At 47.2% G+C, this 24,674-nt stretch overlaps 1 protein-coding gene across 4 annotated transcripts in view; it reads right to left on the bottom strand.

The window, feature by feature from the left end:
* Nucleotides 1–24,674, bottom strand: part of LOC141175908 (solute carrier family 66 member 2-like) — a 74,971-nt gene that overhangs the window by 22,087 nt on the left and 28,210 nt on the right. For 2 of the 4 annotated variants that reach the window (XM_073659902.1, XM_073659901.1), the window contains exons 2-3: nucleotides 2,337–2,572; nucleotides 610–785 (exon numbers count right to left, since the gene is read on the bottom strand). In XM_073659902.1, coding sequence (XP_073516003.1) covers nucleotides 610–785; nucleotides 2,337–2,530 — 370 coding nt within the window. In that variant the 5' untranslated portion in view covers nucleotides 2,531–2,572. The remainder of the gene's footprint in view (nucleotides 1–609; nucleotides 786–2,336; nucleotides 2,573–24,674) is intronic. The other 2 variants (XM_073659903.1, XM_073659904.1) reach the window with 2 other exon arrangements.

The following is a 24,674-nucleotide window of genomic DNA, read 5'->3' as shown; positions in this document are numbered from 1 at the left end:
GCCCCACAGCCGCTCAGTGTCCCTGGTCTGCTGCTATTTGTATTATTGCGGTATAGTTTATGGTGTCCTGAGTGGTCTATTCACAAGGTGCTTTCTGCCGCTCAGGTTGTCCTGGTCATTATATTGCAGCTAAGGCGCCATCTTTCGGCATCCTGACCCGTGTGCCCCTTGTGCCCATATTGCCCCGCATACTGTCCCGATGCCTCTCTATGGGTTGTGGTCTTACAGCCGTCGGGTCACTGTGACCCCAGCCTAGGCGTGGCACTGACCGGTGAAGGCGTGGCACTGACCGGTGAAGGTGTGGCACTGATCAGTGAAGGCGTGACACTGACAGATGAAGGCATGACACTAACAGGTGAAGGCATGACACTGACTGACTAGTGAAGGCATGGCACTGACCGGTGAAGGCGTGACACAGACCGGTGAAGGCGTGGGACTGACCGGTGAAGGCATCACACTGACAGATGAAGGCGTGGCACTGACCAGTGAACGCATGGCACTGACTGGTGAAGGTGTGGCACTGACCGGTGAAGGCGTGGCACTGACCAGTGAAGGCGTGACACTGACCGGTGAAGGCGTGAAACTGACAGGTGAAGGCGTGAAACTGACCGGTGAAGGCGTGGCACTGACCAGTGAAGGCATGGCACTGACCAGTGAAGGCGTGGCACCTGGTGGAGACGCGGTTCACGCTCTGCACGGCGCAGCACAGATGCAGCATGGACAGCATGGTGGCGATCATCAGGAAGCTCTGCAGGAGGAGCGGCAGCTCAAAAAACTTCCCAAACCTGGAAGAGAGGAGAACAGGAATCACAGGCGGCCAGTGTAGCATCGGGGGGCCGGACCGGGGGGCCGGAGTCACCACTGCGGCAATCAGTGACCTCCAACATCTCCTCCTCTTGGCTTTGGTTGAGGTGGCCTGGGTCACCTACAGGTAGTCACTGGCCCCGGGGGCTATCACGCCCACTTTACAGCACGTCAGCGGTGCCCCCGTCAGCCTCCAGTACATCAGGAGGGTTGTCAGCAGCGGTGAACTCACACGCGGCCCCTTTAACACTCGGCTGCCGATGACTTGTGTATTAATCGCGGCTCTGGGCGCGTTCAGATCAGGAAGATAATTAATAGTGAAATAACTTTCATCCTGATAAAACATTGATAGGAGCCGCGGGCGCAGGAGCCGGGCAGCCCACTAACGAGCCGACATTAATGGCACATTGTAACGAGCTGCCATCTCCGCACTGATCACCGTGACATTGCCGGAAACAATCAGCTGCGCCGGGCGGAGATATTATCTGCAGGAGCCGAAATCAGACGAGCTCATTAACACCCGCACATCTCAAGAGCTGAACTCCTCTGCTGGAATAACCAGGGAAGAGCCGACAGTCAGGACGGGGTTAATGCAGCCGAAGCTGAGAAGGAACAGGGGATCCACAGCGCCACCATCAGAACAGCAATGGGGACAGCACGGTGCGGGGACACCGAGCCCTGCACACAGCAGCCTGATGGAGGCGCCGCTGAGGAACAAACCCTCAAAGCTCCACCCATCACACTCCAAACAATGCTCCGCCAATCAGACTCCAAACAAGGCCCCGCCCATCAGACTCCAAACAAAGCTTTGCCCACCAGACTCCAAACAAGGCTCTGCCCATCAGACTCCAAACAATGCTCCGCCCATCAGACTCCAAACAAGGCTCCGCCCATCAGACTCCAAACAAGGCTCCGCCCATCAGACTCCAAACAAGGCTCCGCCCATCAGACTCCAAACAAGGCTCCGTCCATCAGACTCCAAACAAGGACCCGCCCATCAGAATCCAAACAAGGACCCGCCCATCAGACTCCAAACAAGGCCCCGCCCATCAGACTCCAAACAAGGCCCCGCCCATCAGACTCCAAACAAAGCTTTGCCCACCAGACTCCAAACAAGGCTCTGCCCATCAGACTCCAAACAATGCTCCGCCCATCAGACTCCAAACAAGGCTCCGCCCATCAGACTCCAAACAAGGCTCCGCCCATCAGACTCCAAACAAGGCTCCGCCCATCAGACTCCAAACAAGGCTCCGCCCATCAGACTCCAAACAAGGCTCCGTCCATCAGACTCCAAACAAGGCTCCGTCCATCAGACTCCAAACAAGGACCCGCCCATCAGAATCCAAACAAGGCCCCGCCCATCAGACTCCAAACAAAGCTTTGCCCACCAGACTCCAAACAATGCTCCGCCCATCAGACTCCAAACAATGCTCCGCCCATCAGACTCCAAACAAGGCTCCGCCCATCAGACTCAAAGGCTGGGGTCATGTGACCGGATCAACCAAAGCAGCTGCAGCCGTGATGTCACTTACCAAAAAAATATCCGGAGAATATTGGCAATGAGCAGAAGAAAGCAGACCCAGGTGGAGAAGCCGTCAGTGCTGGACGTCCTCCTAATCTCCACATACTGCGGGATGTAAGGGAGCATACCGCCAAACACCAAGAAACCGCACGAAGCCCAGGACAGCACCGGCCACGAGGCCGCAGAGACCCCCGAAAGATCCATCTCACTCCACAGATCACAATACAGACATGAAGAAACCAATCACTGGAAGAGGAAGAATTATCAGTCCAAAGACACCACCCATGGCCACCACTGCATCACATATCCTACCCACCCTGTATTATACTCCAGAGCTGCACTCACTATTCTGCTGGTGCAGTCACTGTGTACACACATTACATTACTGATCCTGAGTTACATCCTGTATTATACTCCAGAGCTGCACTCACTATTCTGCTGGTGCAGTCACTGTGTACATACATTACATTACTGATCCTGAGTTACATCCTGTATTATACTCCAGAGCTGCACTCACTATTCTGTTGGTGCAGTCACTGTGTACATACATTACATTACTGATCCTGAGTTACATCATGTATTATACTCCAGAGCTGCACTCACTATTCTGCTGGTGCAGTCACTGTGTACATACATTACATTACTGATCCTGAGTTACATCTTGTATTATACTCCAGAGCTGCACTCACTATTCTGCTGGTGCAGTCACTGTGTACATACATTACATTACTGATCCTGAGTTACATCCTGTATTATACTCCAGAGCTGCACTCACTATTCTGCAGGTACAGTCACTGTGTACATACATTACATTACTGATCCTGAGTTACATCATGTATTATACTCCAGAGCTGCACTCACTATTCTGCTGGTGCAGTCACTGTGTACATACATTACATTACTGATCCTGAGTTACATCCTGTATTATACTCCAGAGCGGCACTCACTATTCTGCTGGTGCAGTCACTGTGTACATACATTACATTACTGATCCTGAGTTACATCCTGTATTATACTCCAGAGCTGCACTCACTATTCTGCTGGTGCAGTCACTGTGTACATACATTACTGATCCTGAGTTACATCCTGTATTATACTCCAGAGCAGCACTCACTATTCTGCTGGTGCAGTCACTGTGTACACACATTACATTACTGATCCTGAGTTACATCCTGTATTATACCCCAGAGCTGCACTCACTATTCTGCTGGTTCAGTCACTGTGTACATACATTACTGATCCTGAGTTACCTCCTGTATTATTCTCTAGAGCTGCACTCACTATTCTGCTGGAGCAGTCACTCTGTGTACATACATTACATTACTGATCCTGAGTTACCTCCTGTATTATACTCCAGAGCGGCACTCACTATTCTGCTGGTGCAGTCACTGTGTACATACATTACTGATCCTGAGTTACATCCTGTATTATTCTCTAGAGCTGCACTCACTATTCTGCTGGTGCAGTCACTCTGTGTACATACATTACATTACTGATCCTGAGTTACCTCCTGTATTATACTCCAGAGCGGCACTCACTATTCTGCTGGTGCAGTCACTGTGTACATACATTACATTACTGATCCTGAGTTACATCCTGTATTATACTCCAGAGCTGCACTCACTATTCTGCTGGTGCAGTCACTGTGTACATACATTACATTACTGATCCTGAGTTACATCCTGTATTATACTCCAGAGCGGCACTCACTATTCTGCTGGTGCAGTCACTGTGTACATACATTACATTACTGATCCTGAGTTACATCCTGTGCTATACTCCAGAGCTGCACTCACTATTCTGCTGGTGCAGTCACTGTGTACACACATTACATTACTGATCCTGAGTTACATCTTGTATTATACTCCAGAGCTGCACTCACTATTCTGCTGGTGCAGTCACTGTGTACATACATTACATTACTGATCCTGAGTTACATCCTGTATTATACTCCAGAGCTGCACTTACTATTCTGCAGGTACAGTCACTGTGTACATACATTACATTACTGATCCTGAGTTACATCATGTATTATACTCCAGAGCTGCACTCACTATTCTGCTGGTGCAGTCACTGTGTACATACATTACATTACTGATCCTGAGTTACATCCTGTATTATACTCCAGAGCAGCACTCACTATTCTGCTGGTGCAGTCACTGTGTACACACATTACATTACTGATCCTGAGTTACATCCTGTATTATACCCCAGAGCTGCACTCACTATTCTGCTGGTTCAGTCACTGTGTACATACATTACATTACTGATCCTGAGTTACCTCCTGTATTATACTCCAGAGCGGCACTCACTATTCTGCTGGTGCAGTCACTGTGTACATACATTACATTACTGATCCTGAGTTACATCCTGTGCTATACTCCAGAGCTGCACTCACTATTCTGCTGCTGCAGTCACTGTGTACACACAATACATTACTGATCCTGAGTTACCTCCTGTATTATACTACAGAGCTGCACTCACTATTCTGCTGGTGCAGTCACTGTGTACATACATTACATTACTGATCCTGAGTTACATCCTGTATTATACTCCAGAGCTGCACTCACTATTCTGCTGGTGCAGTCACTGTGTACACACAATACATTACTGATCCTGAGTTACCTCCTGTATTATACTCCAGAGCTGCACTCACTATTCTGCTGGTGCAGTCACTGTGTACATACATTACATTACTGATCTTGAGTTATATCCTGTATTATACTCCAGAGCTGCACTCACTATTCTGCTGGTGCAGTCACTGTGTACATACATTACATTACTGATCCTGAGTTACATCCTGTATTATACTCCAGAGCGGCACTCACTATTCTGCTGGTGCAGTCACTGTGTACATACATTACATTACTGATCTTGAGTTATATCCTGTATTATACTCCAGAGCTGCACTCACTGTTCTGCTGGTGCAGTCACTGTGTACATACATTACATTACTGATCCTGAGTTACATCCTGTATTATACTCCAGAGCTGCACTCACTATTCTGCTGGTGCAGTCACTGTATACATACATTACATTACTGATCCTGAGTTACATCCTGTATTATACTCCAGAGCTGCACTCACTATTCTGCTGGTGCAGTCACTGTATACATACATTACATTACTGATCCTGAGTTACATCCTGTATTATCCTCCAGAGCTGCACTCACTATTCTGCTGGTGCAGTCACTGTGTACATACATTACATTACTGATCCTGAGTTACTTCCTGTATTATACTCCAGAGCTGCACTCACTATTCTGCTGGTGCAGTCACTGTGTACATACATTAAATTACTGATCCGGAGTTACATCCTGTATTATACCCCAGAGCTAAACTCACTATTCTGCTGGTGCAGTCACTGTGTACATACATTACATTACTGATCCTGAGTTACCTCCTGTATTATACTCCAGAGCTGCACTCACTATTCTGCTGGTGCAGTCACTGTGTATATACATTACATTACTGATCCTGAGTTACCTCCTGCATTATACTCCAGAGCGGCACTCACTATTCTGCTGGTGCAATCACTGTGTACATACATTACATTACTGATCCTGAGTTACCTCCTGTATTATACTCCAGAGCTGCACTCACTATTCTGCTGGTGCAGTCACTGTGTACATACATTACATTACTGATCCTGAGTTACATCCTGTGCTATACTCCAGAGCTGCACTCTCTATTCTGCTGGTGCAGTCACTGTGTACATACATTACATTACTGATCCTGAGTTACCTCCTGTATTATACTCTAGAGCTGTACTCACTATTCTGCTGTTGCAGTCACTGTGTACATACATTACATTACTGATCCTGAGTTACCTCCTGTATTATACTCCAGAGCTGCACTCACTATTCTGCTGGTGCAGTCACTGTGTACATACATTACATTACTGATCCTGAGTTACATCCTGTGCTATACTCCAGAGCTGCACTCACTATTCTGCTGGTGCAGTCACTGTGTACATATATTACATTACTGATCCTGAGTTACCTCCTGTATTATACTCCAGAGCTGCACTCGCTATTCTGCTGGTGCAGTCACTGTGTACATATATTACATTACTGATCCTGAGTTACCTCCTATATTATACTCCAGAGCTGCACTCACTATTCTGCTGGTGCAGTCACTGTGTACATACATTACATTACTGATCCTGAGTTACCTCCTGTATGATACTCCAGAGCTGCACTCACTATTCTGCTGATGCAGTCACTGTGTACATACATTACATTACTGATCCTGAGTTACATCCTGTATTATACTCCAGAGCTGCACTCAATATTCTGCTGGTGCAGTCACTGTGTACATACATTACATTACTGATCGTGAGTTACCTCCTGTATTATACCCCAGAGCTGCACTCACTATTCTGTTGGTGGAGTCACTGTGTACATACATTACATTACTGATCCTGAGTTACCTCCTGTATTATACTCCAGAGCTGCACTCACTATTCTGCTGGTGCAGTCACTGTGTACATACATTACATTACTGATCCTGAGTTACCTCCTGTATTATACTCCAGAGCTGCACTCACTATTCTGCTGGTGCCGTCACTGTGTACATACATTACATTACTGATCCTGAGTTACATCCTGTATTATACCCCAGAGCTGCACTCACTATTCTGCTGGTGCAGTCACTGTGTACATACATTACATTACTGATCATGAGTTACCTCCTGTATTATACTCCAGAGCTGCACTCACTATTCTGCTGGTGCAGTCACTGTGTACATACATTACTGATCCTGAGTTACATCCTGTATTATACTCCAGAGCAGCACTCACTATTCTGCTGGTGCAGTCACTGTGTACATACATTACATTACTGATCCTGAGTTACATCCTGTATTATACTCCAGAGCTGCACTCACTATTCTGCTGATGCAGTCACTGTGTACATATATTACATTACTGATCCTGAGTTACATCCTGTATTATACTCCAGAGCTGCACTCACTATTCTGCTAGTGCAGTCACTGTGTACATACATTACATTACTGATCCTGAGTTACATCTTGTATTATACTCCAGAGCTGCACTCACTATTCTGCTGGTGCAGTCACTGTGTACATACATTACATTACTGATCCTGAGTTACATCCTGTATTATACTCCAGAGCTGCACTCACTATTCTGCAGGTACAGTCACTGTGTACATACATTACATTACTGATCCTGAGTTACATCATGTATTATACTCCAGAGCTGCACTCACTATTCTGCTGGTGCAGTCACTGTGTACATACATTACATTACTGATCCTGAGTTACATCCTGTATTATACTCCAGAGCAGCACTCACTATTCTGCTGGTGCAGTCACTGTGTACACACATTACATTACTGATCCTGAGTTACATCTTGTATTATACCCCAGAGCTGCACTCACTATTCTGCTGGTTCAGTCACTGTGTACATACATTACATTACTGATCCTGAGTTACGTCCTGTATTATACTCCAGAGCGGCACTCACTATTCTGCTGGAGCAGTCACTGTGTACATACATTACATTACTGATCCTGAGTTACATCCTGTATTATACTCCAGAGCTGCACTCACTATTCTGCTGGTTCAGTCACTGTGTACATATATTACATTACTGATCCTGAGTTACCTCCTGTATTATACTCCAGAGCTGCACTCACTATTCTGCTGGTGCAGTCACTGTGTACACACATTACATTACTGATCCTGAGTTACATCTTGTATTATACCCCAGAGCTGCACTCACTATTCTGCTGGTTCAGTCAGTGTGTACATACATTACATTACTGATCCTGAGTTACCTCCTGTATTATACTCCAGAGCGGCACTCACTATTCTGCTGCTGCAGTCACTGAGTACATACATTACATTACTGATCCTGAGTTACATCCTGTATTATACTCCAGAGCTGCACTCACTATTCTGCTGGTGCAGTCACTGTGTACATACATTACATTACTGATCCTGAGTTACATCCTGTGCTATACTCCGGAGCTGCACTCACTATTCTGCTGGTGCAGTCACTGTGTACACACATTACATTACTGATCCTGAGTTACATCCTGTATTATACTCCAGAGCTGCACTCACTATTCTGCTGGTGCAGTCACTGTGTACATACATTACATTACTGATCCTGAGTTACCTCCTGTATTATACTCCAGAGCTGCACTCACTATTCTGCTGGTGCAGTCACTGTGTATATACATTACATTACTAATCCTGAGTTACATCCTGTATTATACTCCAGAGCTGCACTCACTATTCTGCTGGTGCAGTCACTGTGTACATACATTACATTACTGATCCTGTACTGATCCTGTATTATACTCCAGAGCTGCACTCACTATTCTGCTGGTGCAGTCACTGTGTACACACATTACATTACTGATCCTGAGTTACATCCTGTATTATACCCCAGAGCTGCACTCACTATTCTGCTGGTTCAGTCACTGTGTACATACATTACATTACTGATCCTGAGTTACCTCCTGTATTATACTCCAGAGCGGCACTCACTATTCTGCTGGTGCAGTCACTGTGTACATACATTACATTACTGATCCTGAGTTACATCTTGTGCTATACTCCAGAGCTGCACTCACTATTCTGCTGGTGCAGTCACTGTGTACACACAATACATTACTGATCCTGAGTTACCTCCTGTATTATACTACAGAGCTGCACTCACTATTCTGCTGGTGCAGTCACTGAGTACATACATTACATTACTGATCCTGAGTTACATCCTGTATTATACTCCAGAGCTGCACTCACTATTCTGCTGGTGCAGTCACTGTGTACACACAATACATTACTGATCCTGAGTTACCTCCTGTATTATACTCCAGAGCTGCACTCACTATTCTGCTGGTGCAGTCACTGTGTACATACATTACATTACTGATCTTGAGTTATATCCTGTATTATACTCCAGAGCTGCACTCACTATTCTGCTGGTGCAGTCACTGTGTACATACATTACATTACTGATCCTGAGATACATCCTGTATTATACTCCAAAGCGGCACTCACTATTCTGCTGGTGCAGTCACTGTGTACATACATTACATTACTGATCTTGAGTTATATCCTGTATTATACTCCAGAGCTGCACTCACTGTTCTGCTGGTGCAGTCACTGTGTACATACATTACATTACTGATCCTGAGTTACATCCTGTATTATACTCCAGAGCTGCACTCACTATTCTGCTGGTGCAGTCACTGTATACATACATTACATTACTGATCTTGAGTTACATCCTGTATTATACTCCAGAGCTGCACTCACTATTCTGCTGGTGCAGTCACTGTATACATACATTACATTACTGATCCTGAGTTACATCCTGTATTATCCTCCAGAGCTGCACTCACTATTCTGCTGGTGCAGTCACTGTGTACATACATTACATTACTGATCCTGAGTTACTTCCTGTATTATACTCCAGAGCTGCACTCACTATTCTGCTGGTGCAGTCACTGTGTACATACATTAAATTACTGATCCGGAGTTACATCCTGTATTATACCCCAGAGCTAAACTCACTATTTTGCTGGTGCAGTCACTGTGTACATACATTACATTACTGATCCTGAGTTACCTCCTGTATTATACTCCAGAGCTGCACTCACTATTCTGCTGGTGCAGTCACTGTGTACATACATTACATTACTGATCCTGAGTTACCTCCTGTATTATACTCTAGAGCTGCACTCACTATTCTGCTGGTGCAGTCACTGTGTACATACATTACATTACTGATCCTGAGTTACCTCCTGTATTATACTCCAGAGCTGCACTCACTATTCTGCTGGTGCAATCACTGTGTACATACATTACATTACTGATCCTGAGTTACCTCCTGTATTATACTCCAGAGCTGCACTCACTATTCTGCTGGTGCAGTCACTGTGTACATACATTACATTACTGATCCTGAGTTACATCCTGTGCTATACTCCAGAGCTGCACTCTCTATTTTGCTGGTGCAGTCACTGTGTACATACATTACATTACTGATCCTGAGTTACCTCCTGTATTATACTCCAGAGCTGCACTCACTATTCTGCTGGTGCAGTCACTGTGTACATACATTACATTACTGATCCTGAGTTACCTCCTATATTATACTCCAGAGCTGCACTCACTATTCTGCTGGTGCAGTCACTGTGTACATACATTACATTACTGATCCTGAGTTACATCCTGTGCTATACTCCAGAGCTGCACTCTCTATTCTGCTGGTGCAGTCACTGTGTACATACATTACATTACTGATCCTGAGTTACCTCCTGTATTATACTCCAGAGCTGCACTCTCTATTCTGCTGGTGCAGTCACTGTGTACATACATTACATTACTGATCCTGAGTTACCTCCTGTATTATACTCCAGAGCTGCACTCTCTATTCTACTGGTGCAGTCACTGTGTACATACATTACATTACTGATCCTGAGTTACCTCCTGTATTATACTCCAGAGCTGCACTCACTATTCTGCGGGTGCAGTCACTGTGTACACACATTACATTACTGATCCTGAGTTACCTCCTATATTATACTCCAGAGCTGCACTCGCTATTCTGCTGGTGCAGTCACTGTGTACATACATTACATTACTGATCCTGAGTTACCTCCTGTATGATACTCCAGAGCTGCACTCACTATTCTGCTGATGCAGTCACTGTGTACATACATTACATTACTGATCCTGAGTTACATCCTGTATTATACTCCAGAGCTGCACTCAATATTCCGCTGGTGCAGTCACTGTGTACATACATTACTGATCCTGAGTTACATCCTGTATTATACTCCAGAGCTGCACTCACTATTCTGCTGGTGCAGTCACTGTGTACATACATTACATTACTGATCCTGAGTTACCTCCTGTATTATACTCCAGAGCTGCACTCACTATTCTGCTGGTGGAGTCACTGTGTACATACATTACATTACTGATCGTGAGTTACCTCCTGTATTATACCCCAGAGCTGCACTCACTATTCTGCTGGTGGAGTCACTGTGTACATACATTACATTACTGATCCTGAGTTACCTCCTGTATTATACTCCAGAGCTGCACTCACTATTCTGCTGGTGCAGTCACTGTGTACATACATTACATTACTGATCCTGAGTTACCTCCTGTATTATACTCCAGAGCTGCACTCACTATTCTGCTGGTGCCGTCACTGTGTACATACATTACATTACTGATCCTGAGTTACATCCTGTATTATACCCCAGAGCTGCACTCACTATTCTGCTGGTGCAGTCACTGTGTACATACATTACATTACTGATCATGAGTAACCTCCTGTATTATACTCCAGAGCTGCACTCACTATTCTGCTGGTGCAGTCACTGTGTACATACATTACTGATCCTGAGTTACATCCTGTATTATACTCCAGAGCAGCACTCACTATTCTGCTGGTGCAGTCACTGTGTACATACATTACATTACTGATCCTGAGTTACATCCTGTATTATACTCCAGAGCTGCACTCACTATTCTGCTGATGCAGTCACTGTGTACATACATTACATTACTGATCCTGAGTTACATCCTGTATTATACTCCAGAGCTGCACTCACTATTCTGCTAGTGCAGTCACTGTGTACATACATTACATTACTGATCCTGAGTTACATCTTGTATTATACTCCAGAGCTGCACTCACTATTCTGCTGGTGCAGTCACTGTGTACATACATTACATTACTGATCCTGAGTTACATCCTGTATTATACTCCAGAGCTGCACTCACTATTCTGCAGGTACAGTCACTGTGTACATACATTACATTACTGATCCTGAGTTACATCATGTATTATACTCCAGAGCTGCACTCACTATTCTGCTGGTGCAGTCACTGTGTACACACATTACATTACTGATCCTGAGTTACATCTTGTATTATATCCCAGAGCTGCACTCACTATTCTGCTGGTTCAGTCACTGTGTACATACATTACATTACTGATCCTGAGTTACATCCTGTATTATACTCCAGAGAAGCACTCACTATTCTGCTGGTGCAGTCACTGTGTACACACATTACATTACTGATCCTGAGTTACATCTTGTATTATATCCCAGAGCTGCACTCACTATTCTGCTGGTTCAGTCACTGTGTACATACATTACATTACTGATCCTGAGTTACCTCCTGTATTATACTCCAGAGCGGCACTCACTATTCTGCTGGTGCAGTCACTGTGTACATACATTACATTACTGATCCTGAGTTACATCCTGTATTATACTCCGGAGCTGCACTCACTATTCTGCTGGTTCAGTCACTGTGTACATACATTACATTACTGATCCTGAGTTACCTCCTGTATTATACTCCAGAGCGGCACTCACTATTCTGCTGGTGCAGTCACTGAGTACATACATTACATTACTGATCCTGAGTTACATCCTGTATTATACTCCAGAGCTGCACTCACTATTCTGCTGGTGCAGTCACTGTGTACATACATTACATTACTGATCCAGAGTTACATCCTGTGCTATACTCCGGAGCTGCACTCACTATTCTGCTGGTGCAGTCACTGTGTACACACATTACATTACTGATCCTGAGTTACATCCTGTATTATACTCCAGAGCTGCACTCACTATTCTGCTGGTGCAGTCACTGCGTACATACATTACATTACTGATCCTGAGTTACATCCTGTGCTATACTCCGGAGCTGCACTCACTATTCTGCTGGTGCAGTCACTGTGTACACACATTACATTACTGATCCTGAGTTACATCCTGTATTATACTCCAGAGCTGCACTCACTATTCTGCTGGTGCAGTCACTGTGTACATACATTACATTACTGATCCTGAGTTACATCCTGTATTATACTCCAGAGCTGCACTCACTATTCTGCTGGTGCAGTCACTGTGTACACACAATACATTACTGATCCTGAGTTACCTCCTGTATTATACTACAGAGCTGCACTCACTATTCTGCTGGTGCAGTCACTGTGTACATACATTACATTACTGATCCTGAGTTACATCCTGTGCTATACTCCAGAGCTGCACTCATTATTCTGCTGGTGCAGTCACTGTGTACACACAATACATTACTGATCCTGAGTTACCTCCTGTATTATACTCCAGAGCTGCACTCACTATTCTGCTGGTGCAGTCACTGTGTACATACATTACATTACTGATCCTGAGTTACCTCCTGTATTATACTCCAGAGCTGCACTCACTATTCTGCTGGTGCAGTCACTGTGTACATATATTACATTACTGATCCTGAGTTACCTCCTATATTATACTCCAGAGCTGCACTCACTATTCTGCTGGTGCAGTCACTGTGTACATACATTACATTACTGATCCTGAGTTACATCCTGTGCTATACTCCAGAGCTGCACTCTCTATTCTGCTGGTGCAGTCACTGTGTACATACATTACATTACTGATCCTGAGTTACCTCCTGTATTATACTCCAGAGCTGCACTCTCTATTCTGCTGGTGCAGTCACTGTGTACATACATTACATTACTGATCCTGAGTTACCTCCTGTATTATACTCCAGAGCTGCACTCTCTATTCTGCTGGTGCAGTCACTGTGTACATACATTACATTACTGATCCTGAGTTACCTCCTATATTATACTCCAGAGCTGCACTCACTATTCTGCGGGTGCAGTCACTGTGTACACACATTACATTACTGATCCTGAGTTACCTCCTATATTATACTCCAGAGCTGCACTCGCTATTCTGCTGGTGCAGTCACTGTGTACATACATTACATTACTGATCCTGAGTTACCTCCTGTATGATACTCCAGAGCTGCACTCACTATTCTGCTGATGCAGTCACTGTGTACATACATTACATTACTGATCCTGAGTTACATCCTGTATTATACTCCAGAGCTGCACTCAATATTCTGCTGGTGCAGTCACTGTGTACATACATTACATTACTGATCGTGAGTTACCTCCTGTATTATACCCCAGAGCTGCACTCACTATTCTGCTGGTGGAGTCACTGTGTACATACATTACATTACTGATCCTGAGTTACCTCCTGTATTATACTCCAGAGCTGCACTCACTATTCTGCTGGTGCAGTCACTGTGTACATACATTACATTACTGATCCTGAGTTACCTCCTGTATTATACTCCAGAGCTGCACTCACTATTCTGCTGGTGCCGTCACTGTGTACATACATTACATTACTGATCCTGAGTTACATCCTGTATTATACCCCAGAGCTGCACTCACTATTCTGCTGGTGCAGTCACTGTGTACATACATTACATTACTGATCATGAGTAACCTCCTGTATTATACTCCAGAGCTGCACTCACTATTCTGCTGGTGCAGTCACTGTGTACATACATTACTGATCCTGAGTTACATCCTGTATTATACTCCAGAGCAGCACTCACTATTCTGCTGGTGCAGTCACTGTGTACATACATTACATTACTGATCCTGAGTTACATCCTGTATTATACTCCAGAGCTGCACTCACTATTCTGCTGATGCAGTCACTGTGTACATACATTACATTACTGATCCTGAGTTACCTCCTGTATTATACTCCAGAGCAGCACTCACTATTCTGCTGGTGCAGTCACTGTGTACATACATTACATTACTGATCCTGAGTTACATCCTGTATTATACTCCAGAGCTGCACTCACTATTCTGCTGATGCAGTCACTGTGTACATACATTACATTACTGATCCTGAGTTACATCTTGTATTATACTCCAGAGCTGCACTCACTATTCTGCTGGTGCAGTCACTGTGTACATACATTACATTACTGATCCTGAGTTACATCCTGTATTATACTCCAGAGCTGCACTCACTATTCTGCAGGTACAGTCACTGTGTACATACATTACATTACTGATCCTGAGTTACATCATGTATTATACTCCAGAGCTGCACTCACTATTCTGCTGGTGCAGTCACTGTGTACATACATTACATTACTGATCCTGAGTTACATCCTGTATTATACTCCAGAGCAGCACTCACTATTCTGCTGGTGCAGTCACTGTGTACACACATTACATTACTGATCCTGAGTTACATCTTGTATTATATCCCAGAGCTGCACTCACTATTCTGCTGGTTCAGTCACTGTGTACATACATTACATTACTGATCCTGAGTTACCTCCTGTATTATACTCCAGAGCGGCACTCACTATTCTGCTGGTGCAGTCACTGTGTACATACATTACATTACTGATCCTGAGTTACATCCTGTATTATACTCCGGAGCTGCACTCACTATTCTGCTGGTTCAGTCACTGTGTACATACATTACATTACTGATCCTGAGTTACCTCCTGTATTATACTCCAGAGCGGCACTCACTATTCTGCTGGTGCAGTCACTGAGTACATACATTACATTACTGATCCTGAGTTACATCCTGTATTATACTCCAGAGCTGCACTCACTATTCTGCTGGTGCAGTCACTGTGTACATACATTACATTACTGATCCTGAGTTACATCCTGTGCTATACTCCGGAGCTGCACTCACTATTCTGCTGGTGCAGTCACTGTGTACACACATTACATTACTGATCCTGAGTTACATCCTGTATTATACTCCAGAGCTGCACTCACTATTCTGCTGGTGCAGTCACTGTGTACATACATTACATTACTGATCCTGAGTTACATCCTGTGCTATACTCCAGAGCTGCACTCACTATTCTGCTGGTGCAGTCACTGTGTACACACAATACATTACTGATCCTGAGTTACCTCCTGTATTATACTACAGAGCTGCACTCACTATTCTGCTGGTGCAGTCACTGTGTACATACATTACATTACTGATCCTGAGTTACATCTTGTATTATACTCCAGAGCTGCACTCATTATTCTGCTGGTGCAGTCACTGTGTACACACAATACATTACTGATCCTGAGTTACCTCCTGTATTATACTGCAGAGCTGCACTCACTATTCTGCTGGTGCAGTCACTGTGTACATACATTACATTACTGATCCTTAGAAACTTCCTGTATTATACTCCAGAGCTGCACTCACTATTCTGCTGGTGCAGTCACTGTGTATATACATTACATTACTGATCCTGAGTTACCTCCTGTATTATACTCCAGAGCTGCACTCACTATTCTGCTGGTGCAGTCACTGTGTACATATATTACATTACTGATCCTGAGTTACCTCCTGTATTATACTCCAGAGCTGCACTCACTATTCTGCTGGTGGAGTCACTGTGTATATACATTACATTACTGATCCTGAGTTACATCCTGTATTATACTCCAGAGCTGCACTCACTATTCTGCTGGTGCAGTCACTGTGTACATACATTACATTACTGATCCTGAGTAATATCCTGTATTATACTCCAGAGCTGCACTCACTATTCTGCTGGTGCAGTCACTGTGTATATACATTGCATTACTGATCCTGAGTTACATCCTGTATTATACTCCAGAGCTGCACTCACTATTCCGCTGGTGCAGTCACTGTGTACATACATTACATTACTGATCCTGAGTTACATCCTGTATTATACTCCAGAGCTGCACTCACTATTCTGCTGGTGCAGTCACTGTGTACATACATTACATTACTGATCCTGAGTTACCTCCTGTATTATACTCCAGAGCTGCACTCACTATTCCGCTGGTGCAGTCACTGTGTACATACATTACATTACTGATCCTGAGTTACATCCTGTATTATACTCCAGAGCTGCACTCACTATTCCGCTGGTGCAGTCACTGTGTGCATACATTACATTACTGATCCTGAGTTACATCCTGTATTATCCTCCAGAGCTGCACTCACTATTCTGCTGGTGCAGTCACTGTGTGCATACATTACTGATCCTGTATTATGCTCCGGAGCTGCGCTCAGCAGGGTGTTGCGGTATGTAGATGTAGGATCTCTGGGGCTTTGCTCTCATTGTGTCTCCGGTGACTTGGTAACTCATCCATCAGATATGGCGCACACTTAAGTCTTTCTCGTCACCTCGCAGATGAAGTGTCCAATCTCACGAATCTGAAATCAGTCTTGTGTCTGCAGAGGAGACTATACAGTACAGACCAAAAGTTTGGACACACCTTCTCATTTAAAGATTTTCCTGTATTTTCCTGACTATGAAAATTGTACATTCACACTGAAGACATCAAAACTATGAATTACCACATGTGGAATTATATACTGAACAAAAAAGTGTGAAACCACTGAAAATATGTCTTATATTCTAGGGTCTTCACAGTAGCCACCTTTTGCTTTCATGACTGCTTTGCACACTCTTGGCATTCTCTTGATGAGCTTCAAGAGGTAGTCTCCGGAAATGGTCTTCACTTCACAGGTGTGCCCTGTCAGGTTTAATAAGTGGGATTTCTTGCCTTATAAATGGGGTTGGGACCATCAGTTGTGCTGTGCAGAAGTCTGGTGGATACACAGCTGATAGTCCTACTGAATAGACTGTTAGAATTTGTATTATGGCAAGAAAAAAGCAGCTAAGTAAAGAAAAACAAGTGGCCATCATTACTTTAAGAAATGAAGGTCAGTCAGTCCAAAAAAATGGGCAAACTTTGAAAGTGTCCCCAAGTGCAGTTGCAAAAATCATCAAGCGCTACAAAGAAACTGGCTCACATGAGGACCGCCCCAGGAAAGGAAGACCAAGAGTCACCTCTGCTTCTGAGGATAAGTTTATCCGAGTCACCAGCCTCAGAAATCGCAGGTTAACAGCAGCTCAGATTAGAGACCAGGTCAATGCCACACAGAGTTCTAGCAGCAGACACATCTCTACAACAACTGTTAAGAGGAGACTTTGTGCAGCAGGCCTTCATGGTAAAATAGCTGCTAGGAAACCACTGCTAAGGACAGGCAACAAGCAGAAGAGACTTGTTTGGGCTAAAGAACACAAGGAATGGACATTAGACCAGTGGAAATCTGTGCTTTGGTCTGATGAGTCCAAATTTGAGATCTTTGGTTCCAACCACCGTGTCTTTGTGCGACGCAGAAAAGGTGAACGGATGGACTCTACATGCCTGGTTCCCACCGTGAAGCATGGAGGAGGAGGTGTGATGGTGTGGGGGGGGCTTTGCTGGTGACACTGTTGGGGATTTATTCAAAATTGAAGGCATACTGAACCAGCATGGCTACCACAGCATCTTGCAGCGGCATGCTATTCCATCCGGTTTGCGTTTAGTTGGACCATCATTTATTTTTCAACAGGACAATGACCCCAAACACCTCCAGGCTGTGTAAGGGCTATTTGACCAAGAAGGAGAGTGATGGGGGGCTACGCCAGATGACCTGGCCTCCACAGTCACCAGACCTGAACCCAATCGAGATGGTTTGGGGTGAGCTGGACCGCAGAGTGAAGGCAAAAGGGCCAACAAGTGCTAAGCATCTCTGGGAACTCCTTCAAGATTGTTGGAAGACCATTTCCGGTGACTACCTCTTGAAGCTCATCAAGAGAATGCCAAGAGTGTGCAAAGCAGTCATCAAAGCAAAAGGTGGCTACTGTGAAGAACCTAGAATATAAGACATATTTTCAGTTGTTTCACACTTTTTTGTTAAGTATATAATTCCACATGTGGTAATTCATAGTTTTGATGCCTTCAGTGTGAATGTACAATTTTCATAGTCAGGAAAATACAGAAAAATCTTTAAATGAGAAGGTGTGTCCAAACTTTTGGTCTGTACTGTAGGTGATGGCGGTCGCCCCCAGAGACGGATTGTCAGGCCGCAATCATCCCGCTGAGTAATGGATCCTGAGCTGTGTATGGGGGGCGCCATCTTGTCTTGTTCCCCCATTGTCGGTGTCTTGTACTGATGATATCAATCACAGAGACATAGTTACTAGGGGACGTGCTGCATAGCAACCAGCTACGGACATCGGTGACCTGTGCTCCCTGTTCTGCCCCTCACTGACCGGTTCTCCTGACAGACGGGACGGCATACGGACCTGGTGGGACGCACGCTACGGGACCATGTGTACACAGGTATACAGCCGTGTCAGCACGCGGGGGCAGGACGTAGACGACCGACTATTACTTGTACCTACTGCACTAGTATACAGGGACATCGTCCTGCAGGAGGGCTGCATACCGTGATCAGAGCAATGCTGTCAGCAGGCGGTCACCCTATGGGGTACATGACCCCATACACACAGCAGGTACCCACAGTCTTATACAAGACCTCCAGCATGAACCAGACATAAGCCCCCCCAGACATGGACACGAGGTGTAATACCCATCAGACACAACACATAACCCCCCATCAGACATGTGTAACCCCCACCAGACGGTATGTGTAACCCCCATCAGACACGATGTGTAACCACCCATCAGACACAATGCGTAACCCCCATCAGACATGTGTAACCCCCACCAGACGGTATGTGTAACCCACAATCAGACACAACATGTAAGCCCCCATCAGACACTATGCGTAGCCCCCACCAGACGGTATATGTAACCCCCCATCAGACACGATGTGTTACCACCCATCACACGGTATGTGTAACCCCCCATCAGACACGACATGTAAGCCCCCATCAGACACTATGCGTAGCCCCCACCAGACGGTATATGTAACCCCCATCAGACACGATGTGTTACCACCCATCACACGGTATGTGTAACCCCCCATCAGACACGACATGTAACCCCCCCTCAGACACGACGCGTAACCCCCCATCAGACATGTGTAACCCCCACCAGACGGTATGTGTAACCCCCCCATCAGACACGATGCATAACCCCTATCAGACACAATGTGTAACCCCCCATCATACACGACATGTAAGCCCCCATCAGACACTATGCGTAGCCCCCACCAGACGGTATATGCAACCCCCCATCAGACACGATGTGTTACCACCCATCACACGGTATGTGTAACCCCCACCAGACGGTATGTGTAACCCCCATCAGACACAAGGCGTAACCCCCACCAGACGGTATGTGTAACCCCCATCAGACACAAGGCGTAACCCCCACCATACAGTATGTGTAACCCCCCATCAGACACGATGCGTAACCCCTATCAGACTTGTTAACCTCCTGTCTGCAACCACTGATGATGTAATCCCCACTCCAGTGATGTCACCCATCCTGATAGGCCCCGCCCTCGCCTGTATATTATGAGGCAATTATCACCTGTCGGGACGACTCCCCGGGAACAGGTTGGACTCGTCATAGTCATCTCTGTTTTCCTTGTTAGTATCGATGGCGGCTGCTTTGTGTGAAGGAGGGTGAGGAGCGGGAATCAGAACTGCACCCGTCAGAGTCTGCAACACACGGGCGTCCTCCACGACCCAACCCTGAGGACCGTCCTCCACGACCCAACCCTGCGGAGCGTCCTCCACGACCCAACCCTGCGGACCGTCCTTCACGACCCAACCCTGCGGAGCGTCCACCACGACCCAACCATGCAGAGCGTCCTCCACGACCCAACCCTGAGGAGCGTCCTCCACGACCCAACCCTGCGGAGCGTCCTTCACGACCCAACCCTGAGGAGCATCCTCCACGACCCAACCCTGCGGAGCGTCCTCCACGACCCAACCAAGCGGAGCGATAGCTCCGGCCCAAACCAACCCCGAACCAACCGATATACACACAACTGTCTGCTACTGAGCCAGCGACTGGAAACAGTCATCAAGAAGGGCAGATCAATCTGCTCCTCCAATGGAGGGCAGCTGGAGACTGCACCAGCAGAATAGTGAGCGCAGCTCTGGAGTATAATACAGGATGTAACTCAGGATCAGTAAAGTAATGTATGTACACAGGGACTGCACCAGCAGAATAGTGAGTGCAGCTCTGGAGTATAATACAGGAGGTAACTCAGGATCAGTAATGTAATGTATGTACACAGTGACTCCACCAGCACAATAGTGAGTGCAGCTCTGGAGTATAATACAGGGGGTAACTCAGGATCAGTAATGTAATGTATGTACACAGTGACTGCACCAGCAGAATAGTGAGTGCAGCTCTGGAGTATAATACAGGATGTAACTCAGGATCAGTAATGTAATGTATGTACACAGCGACTGCACCAGCAGAATAGTGAGTGCAGCTCTGGAGTATAATACAGGATGTAACTCAGGATCAGTAATGTAATGTATGTACACAGTGACTCCACCAGCAAAATAGTGAGTGCAGCTCTGGAGTATAATACAGGATGTAACTCAGGATCAGTAATGTAATGTATGTATACAGTGACTGCACCAGCAGCATACTGGGTGCAGCTCTGATCAGCTGCTAGTCAGTGTGCTGATTACGGGTGTGGTGGCTGCAGATCCTGCTGTGAGCTCCTGATCTCTGAGAAACCAACACCTCTCCACCTGGGGACCTGCTTTCTCTCTTTCCCAGGGAGGGAGCGGGTTTCTGGGATGAGTGATGGAGCCAAGTCCCAGGCTTCTGCTTCCCGAACCAGGCCGGCGGGGGGCAGAAGAAACCAGCAACCGGCCTGCACATCAGAGGACTCGGGGGTGAGACGCTGCACCAGGAGTCGCAGCAATGTGGCTCCTACTCCCCCCGGGATTGTGGAGACCCCCAGAAGCCGCAAGGCTTCCAGCATGGAGGAAAAGCCTGACAGCGGCGTGCAAGATGGCGCTCCTTCCGGAGGAAAGCGGAGTGCTCACGGAGGTGAGGCCGACCTCCCTGAGGGGGGTTGGGCGCTGCAGAGACCCCGATAGTCTGTGTTCACCTATGCCTCCCGGGTCATGATCCGCCTCCGTGAGTATGAAGATGCCATTAAGCTCATCAGGAGGCTCCGGGAGGAGCTGCGCTGCACAAGCGCCAAAGCTGCGGGGGCCTCCAAACCAAGGAAGGCAAAACTCCAGGCCGAGGTAAAGCGACTGACCAGCGAGATTCACCTGCTGGAACTGAGGAAAGCTGACATCAGGGAGCAGAGTGGTCCTTTCAAAGAAAAACTTATAAATGAAGACCGCTTTAGAGAAATGGCTGATACCAGAGAGCAAAGGTAGATAGGGCTGCAGCCTGAGAGCCAGGTGGATGATGAGAGTGATGATGACCAGCAGGAAGCCCCACCTGGCAGCCTGCAAAGTCACCCGCAGGCCACGTGCAGCGAGCTCCCTGCAGGACAGGCGACAGTGACATCCGGTCGCAGTTCTGCCGGCTCTGGGGAGGACAGTGACAGCAGCGGCCAGGGAGGGGCGCTAATGGTGGAGATTAAGCTCCTGGAGTCCCCAGTGTGCCTCCAAAACTTCCATCTTGGTGACGATCTACCAGAAGAGGCACCTGGGGGCCACAAAAAGGCAAAGAAGACCAAGCCAAAGCTGCAGGAAGCGGTAAGATACGTATATGCCCCCCTCCCTGTACCCCCTGAGTCGGCGGCAGGCTCAGCTCGCTGTATAAGCCCCGTTGCCCAGCCCAGCCCGGGTTCTGCTGTGGATCCGGTGCAAAGGCGCGGGGAGATTACAGAGCGCGGTAGTGAGGCGCAGAGCTCCGTCTCTGCTTGTAGTAGCGGGGAAGCAGCAGGAGGTGCATCAGCCGAGAGGCTGGACAGTGAGGGCGGCCCGGCGGCGGGCGTTCCGTCAGGCCACGATGCTGTGGTGCGCTCCTCAGTGGGAGGGGGGAGCAGCCCGGTGTCGGGGGCAGCTCCGGTAGCCTCGGCACCTCTGAATGCTGTTGCCGCTGATCACTTAGTTGAGAAGCGGCGGCAGTGTGAGGGGGCAGTTGGGGCTGAGCGTTTCGGTCCTCCCACCAAAGTGCTATTTTGTGTTGGCGTCGCTGGTCCGGAAGATCCTGATGCTAAAGATCAGCGGCGCCTAACTGCAGCTAGAGATCAGCGGCACATTATACCAAATGCCAAACAGCGGAAATTACCGACTGATGATGTGGAGGGCACACATAAGACCGGGGGTGAGGTCGCCTCCAGCTCTATGGAGGTGACTGAGCCCCTTGTGCCTGATGCGGAGGTCAAAAGGTCATCCACCATTGTTACTGGTCCAGCAGGAATGAATGTGGTGGTGGAGGTGAATGAGGATAATTCATTGTCTAGTGGTGTGGTTGCTGGTTTGGTGGAGGGTGAGATGGAGGTGGGTAATGGTGATACTGTTGGGGCTGATGTGGTCACTGGTCCGGTTGCCCCCCCGGGGGTGGCAACACCTGTCCAGAGTTATGCCAGTATCACCTCCGGGGCAAATAGGGCATCCTCCTCGTCTCCGGGCTTTGGGGACGGCATGTTGCAACGGCGCCTTCTGGAGGCTCTAAAGAAGGGGGAGAGATCACTAATGGTAGAGGGTCGAGAGGTTGATCTATCCTTCTGGATAGAGAGGCATGGCCTCGGGGCCTTCCGAGAGCAAAAAGGGGGGGATACAGTGTGGTCCCTCCCAACAGCCGGGCCAGGCAGTGTGCGTAGGAATGTGGTCCGTCTTCGGTGGAGGGGCAGTGATGCATGTCCGCCAAGGTCTAAAGTTGTGGAGCTCCTGCTGAGGATGGGCTTCAAGGCGATTGACATCTACGCCTTGATACATCCCTATTCCACGCCTGAGTTTGATGTCAGCTTTGTTCGGCCGGAGGGGCTTGAGCTCTTCTGGGCGAATTATGAGTTGGCAAAAAATGAGCCCGGCTGGCGAGACTTTGCCGTTCAGGCAGTGTCTCGCCAAAACCAGATCAAGAAAGTGACCGTGATGACTCGTAACGAGTCGCTTTCTTGCTATGACATCATGACGTGGCTTGGTCGGTATGGAGAGGTGGTGGAGATGCCAAAGAAAAACCGCGACGAGTTTGGTATCTGGTCAGGGGCCTGGACGTTTATGGTAAAACTTAAGCGTTCAGGTGGTACGGTTGCCCACATTCCATCGTCTGCCTTCCTGGGTAGGGATCGTATCCTGGTCTTCTACCAGGGGCAACCGAAGCTCTGTCACAGGTGCGGCGACCCCACACACTTCAGTGCAAACTGCACCGTGCAGAAATGCGCGTTGTGTGGGGGTGTCGGCCATCTTGCCGCCTCTTGTGTGGAGATTAGGTGCCACCTGTGTGGTGAGTTAGGTCACCCATTCAGCCGTTGTCCTCGCTCCTTCGCTAATGCAGTCGAGACCCCGGTGGGAGTAAGCCGTGAGGCTGATTCTGCTGGGGAGGGGACTAGCAGGGGTGGGGGAGCTGAGGGGCCAGGGAAGAAAAGCAATAAAAAGACGCCTGCCCAGCTGAGGCGTCTAGACAAGCGCAGACAGGAGAGGGAGCGGGGCGAGCCCCAGACTACCGGGGCAGCCCCTGTCCTGGATGCCAGTGTTGCTGCTGAGGCCCCGAGGGATGATGAGTTGGATGAGGAGGTCAGGAGGATCCACAGGGAGGAAACCGCC

This window comes from Phyllobates terribilis, unplaced genomic scaffold, assembly GCF_046119375.1.
Source record: "Phyllobates terribilis strain yellow unplaced genomic scaffold, ASM4611937v1 Scaffold_14__1_contigs__length_39327217, whole genome shotgun sequence".
NCBI classification, from domain to species: Eukaryota; Metazoa; Chordata; class Amphibia; order Anura; family Dendrobatidae; genus Phyllobates; species Phyllobates terribilis.
The sequence above is the reverse complement of the archived record's forward strand: the minus strand, read 5'-3'. Positions and strand labels throughout refer to the sequence as shown.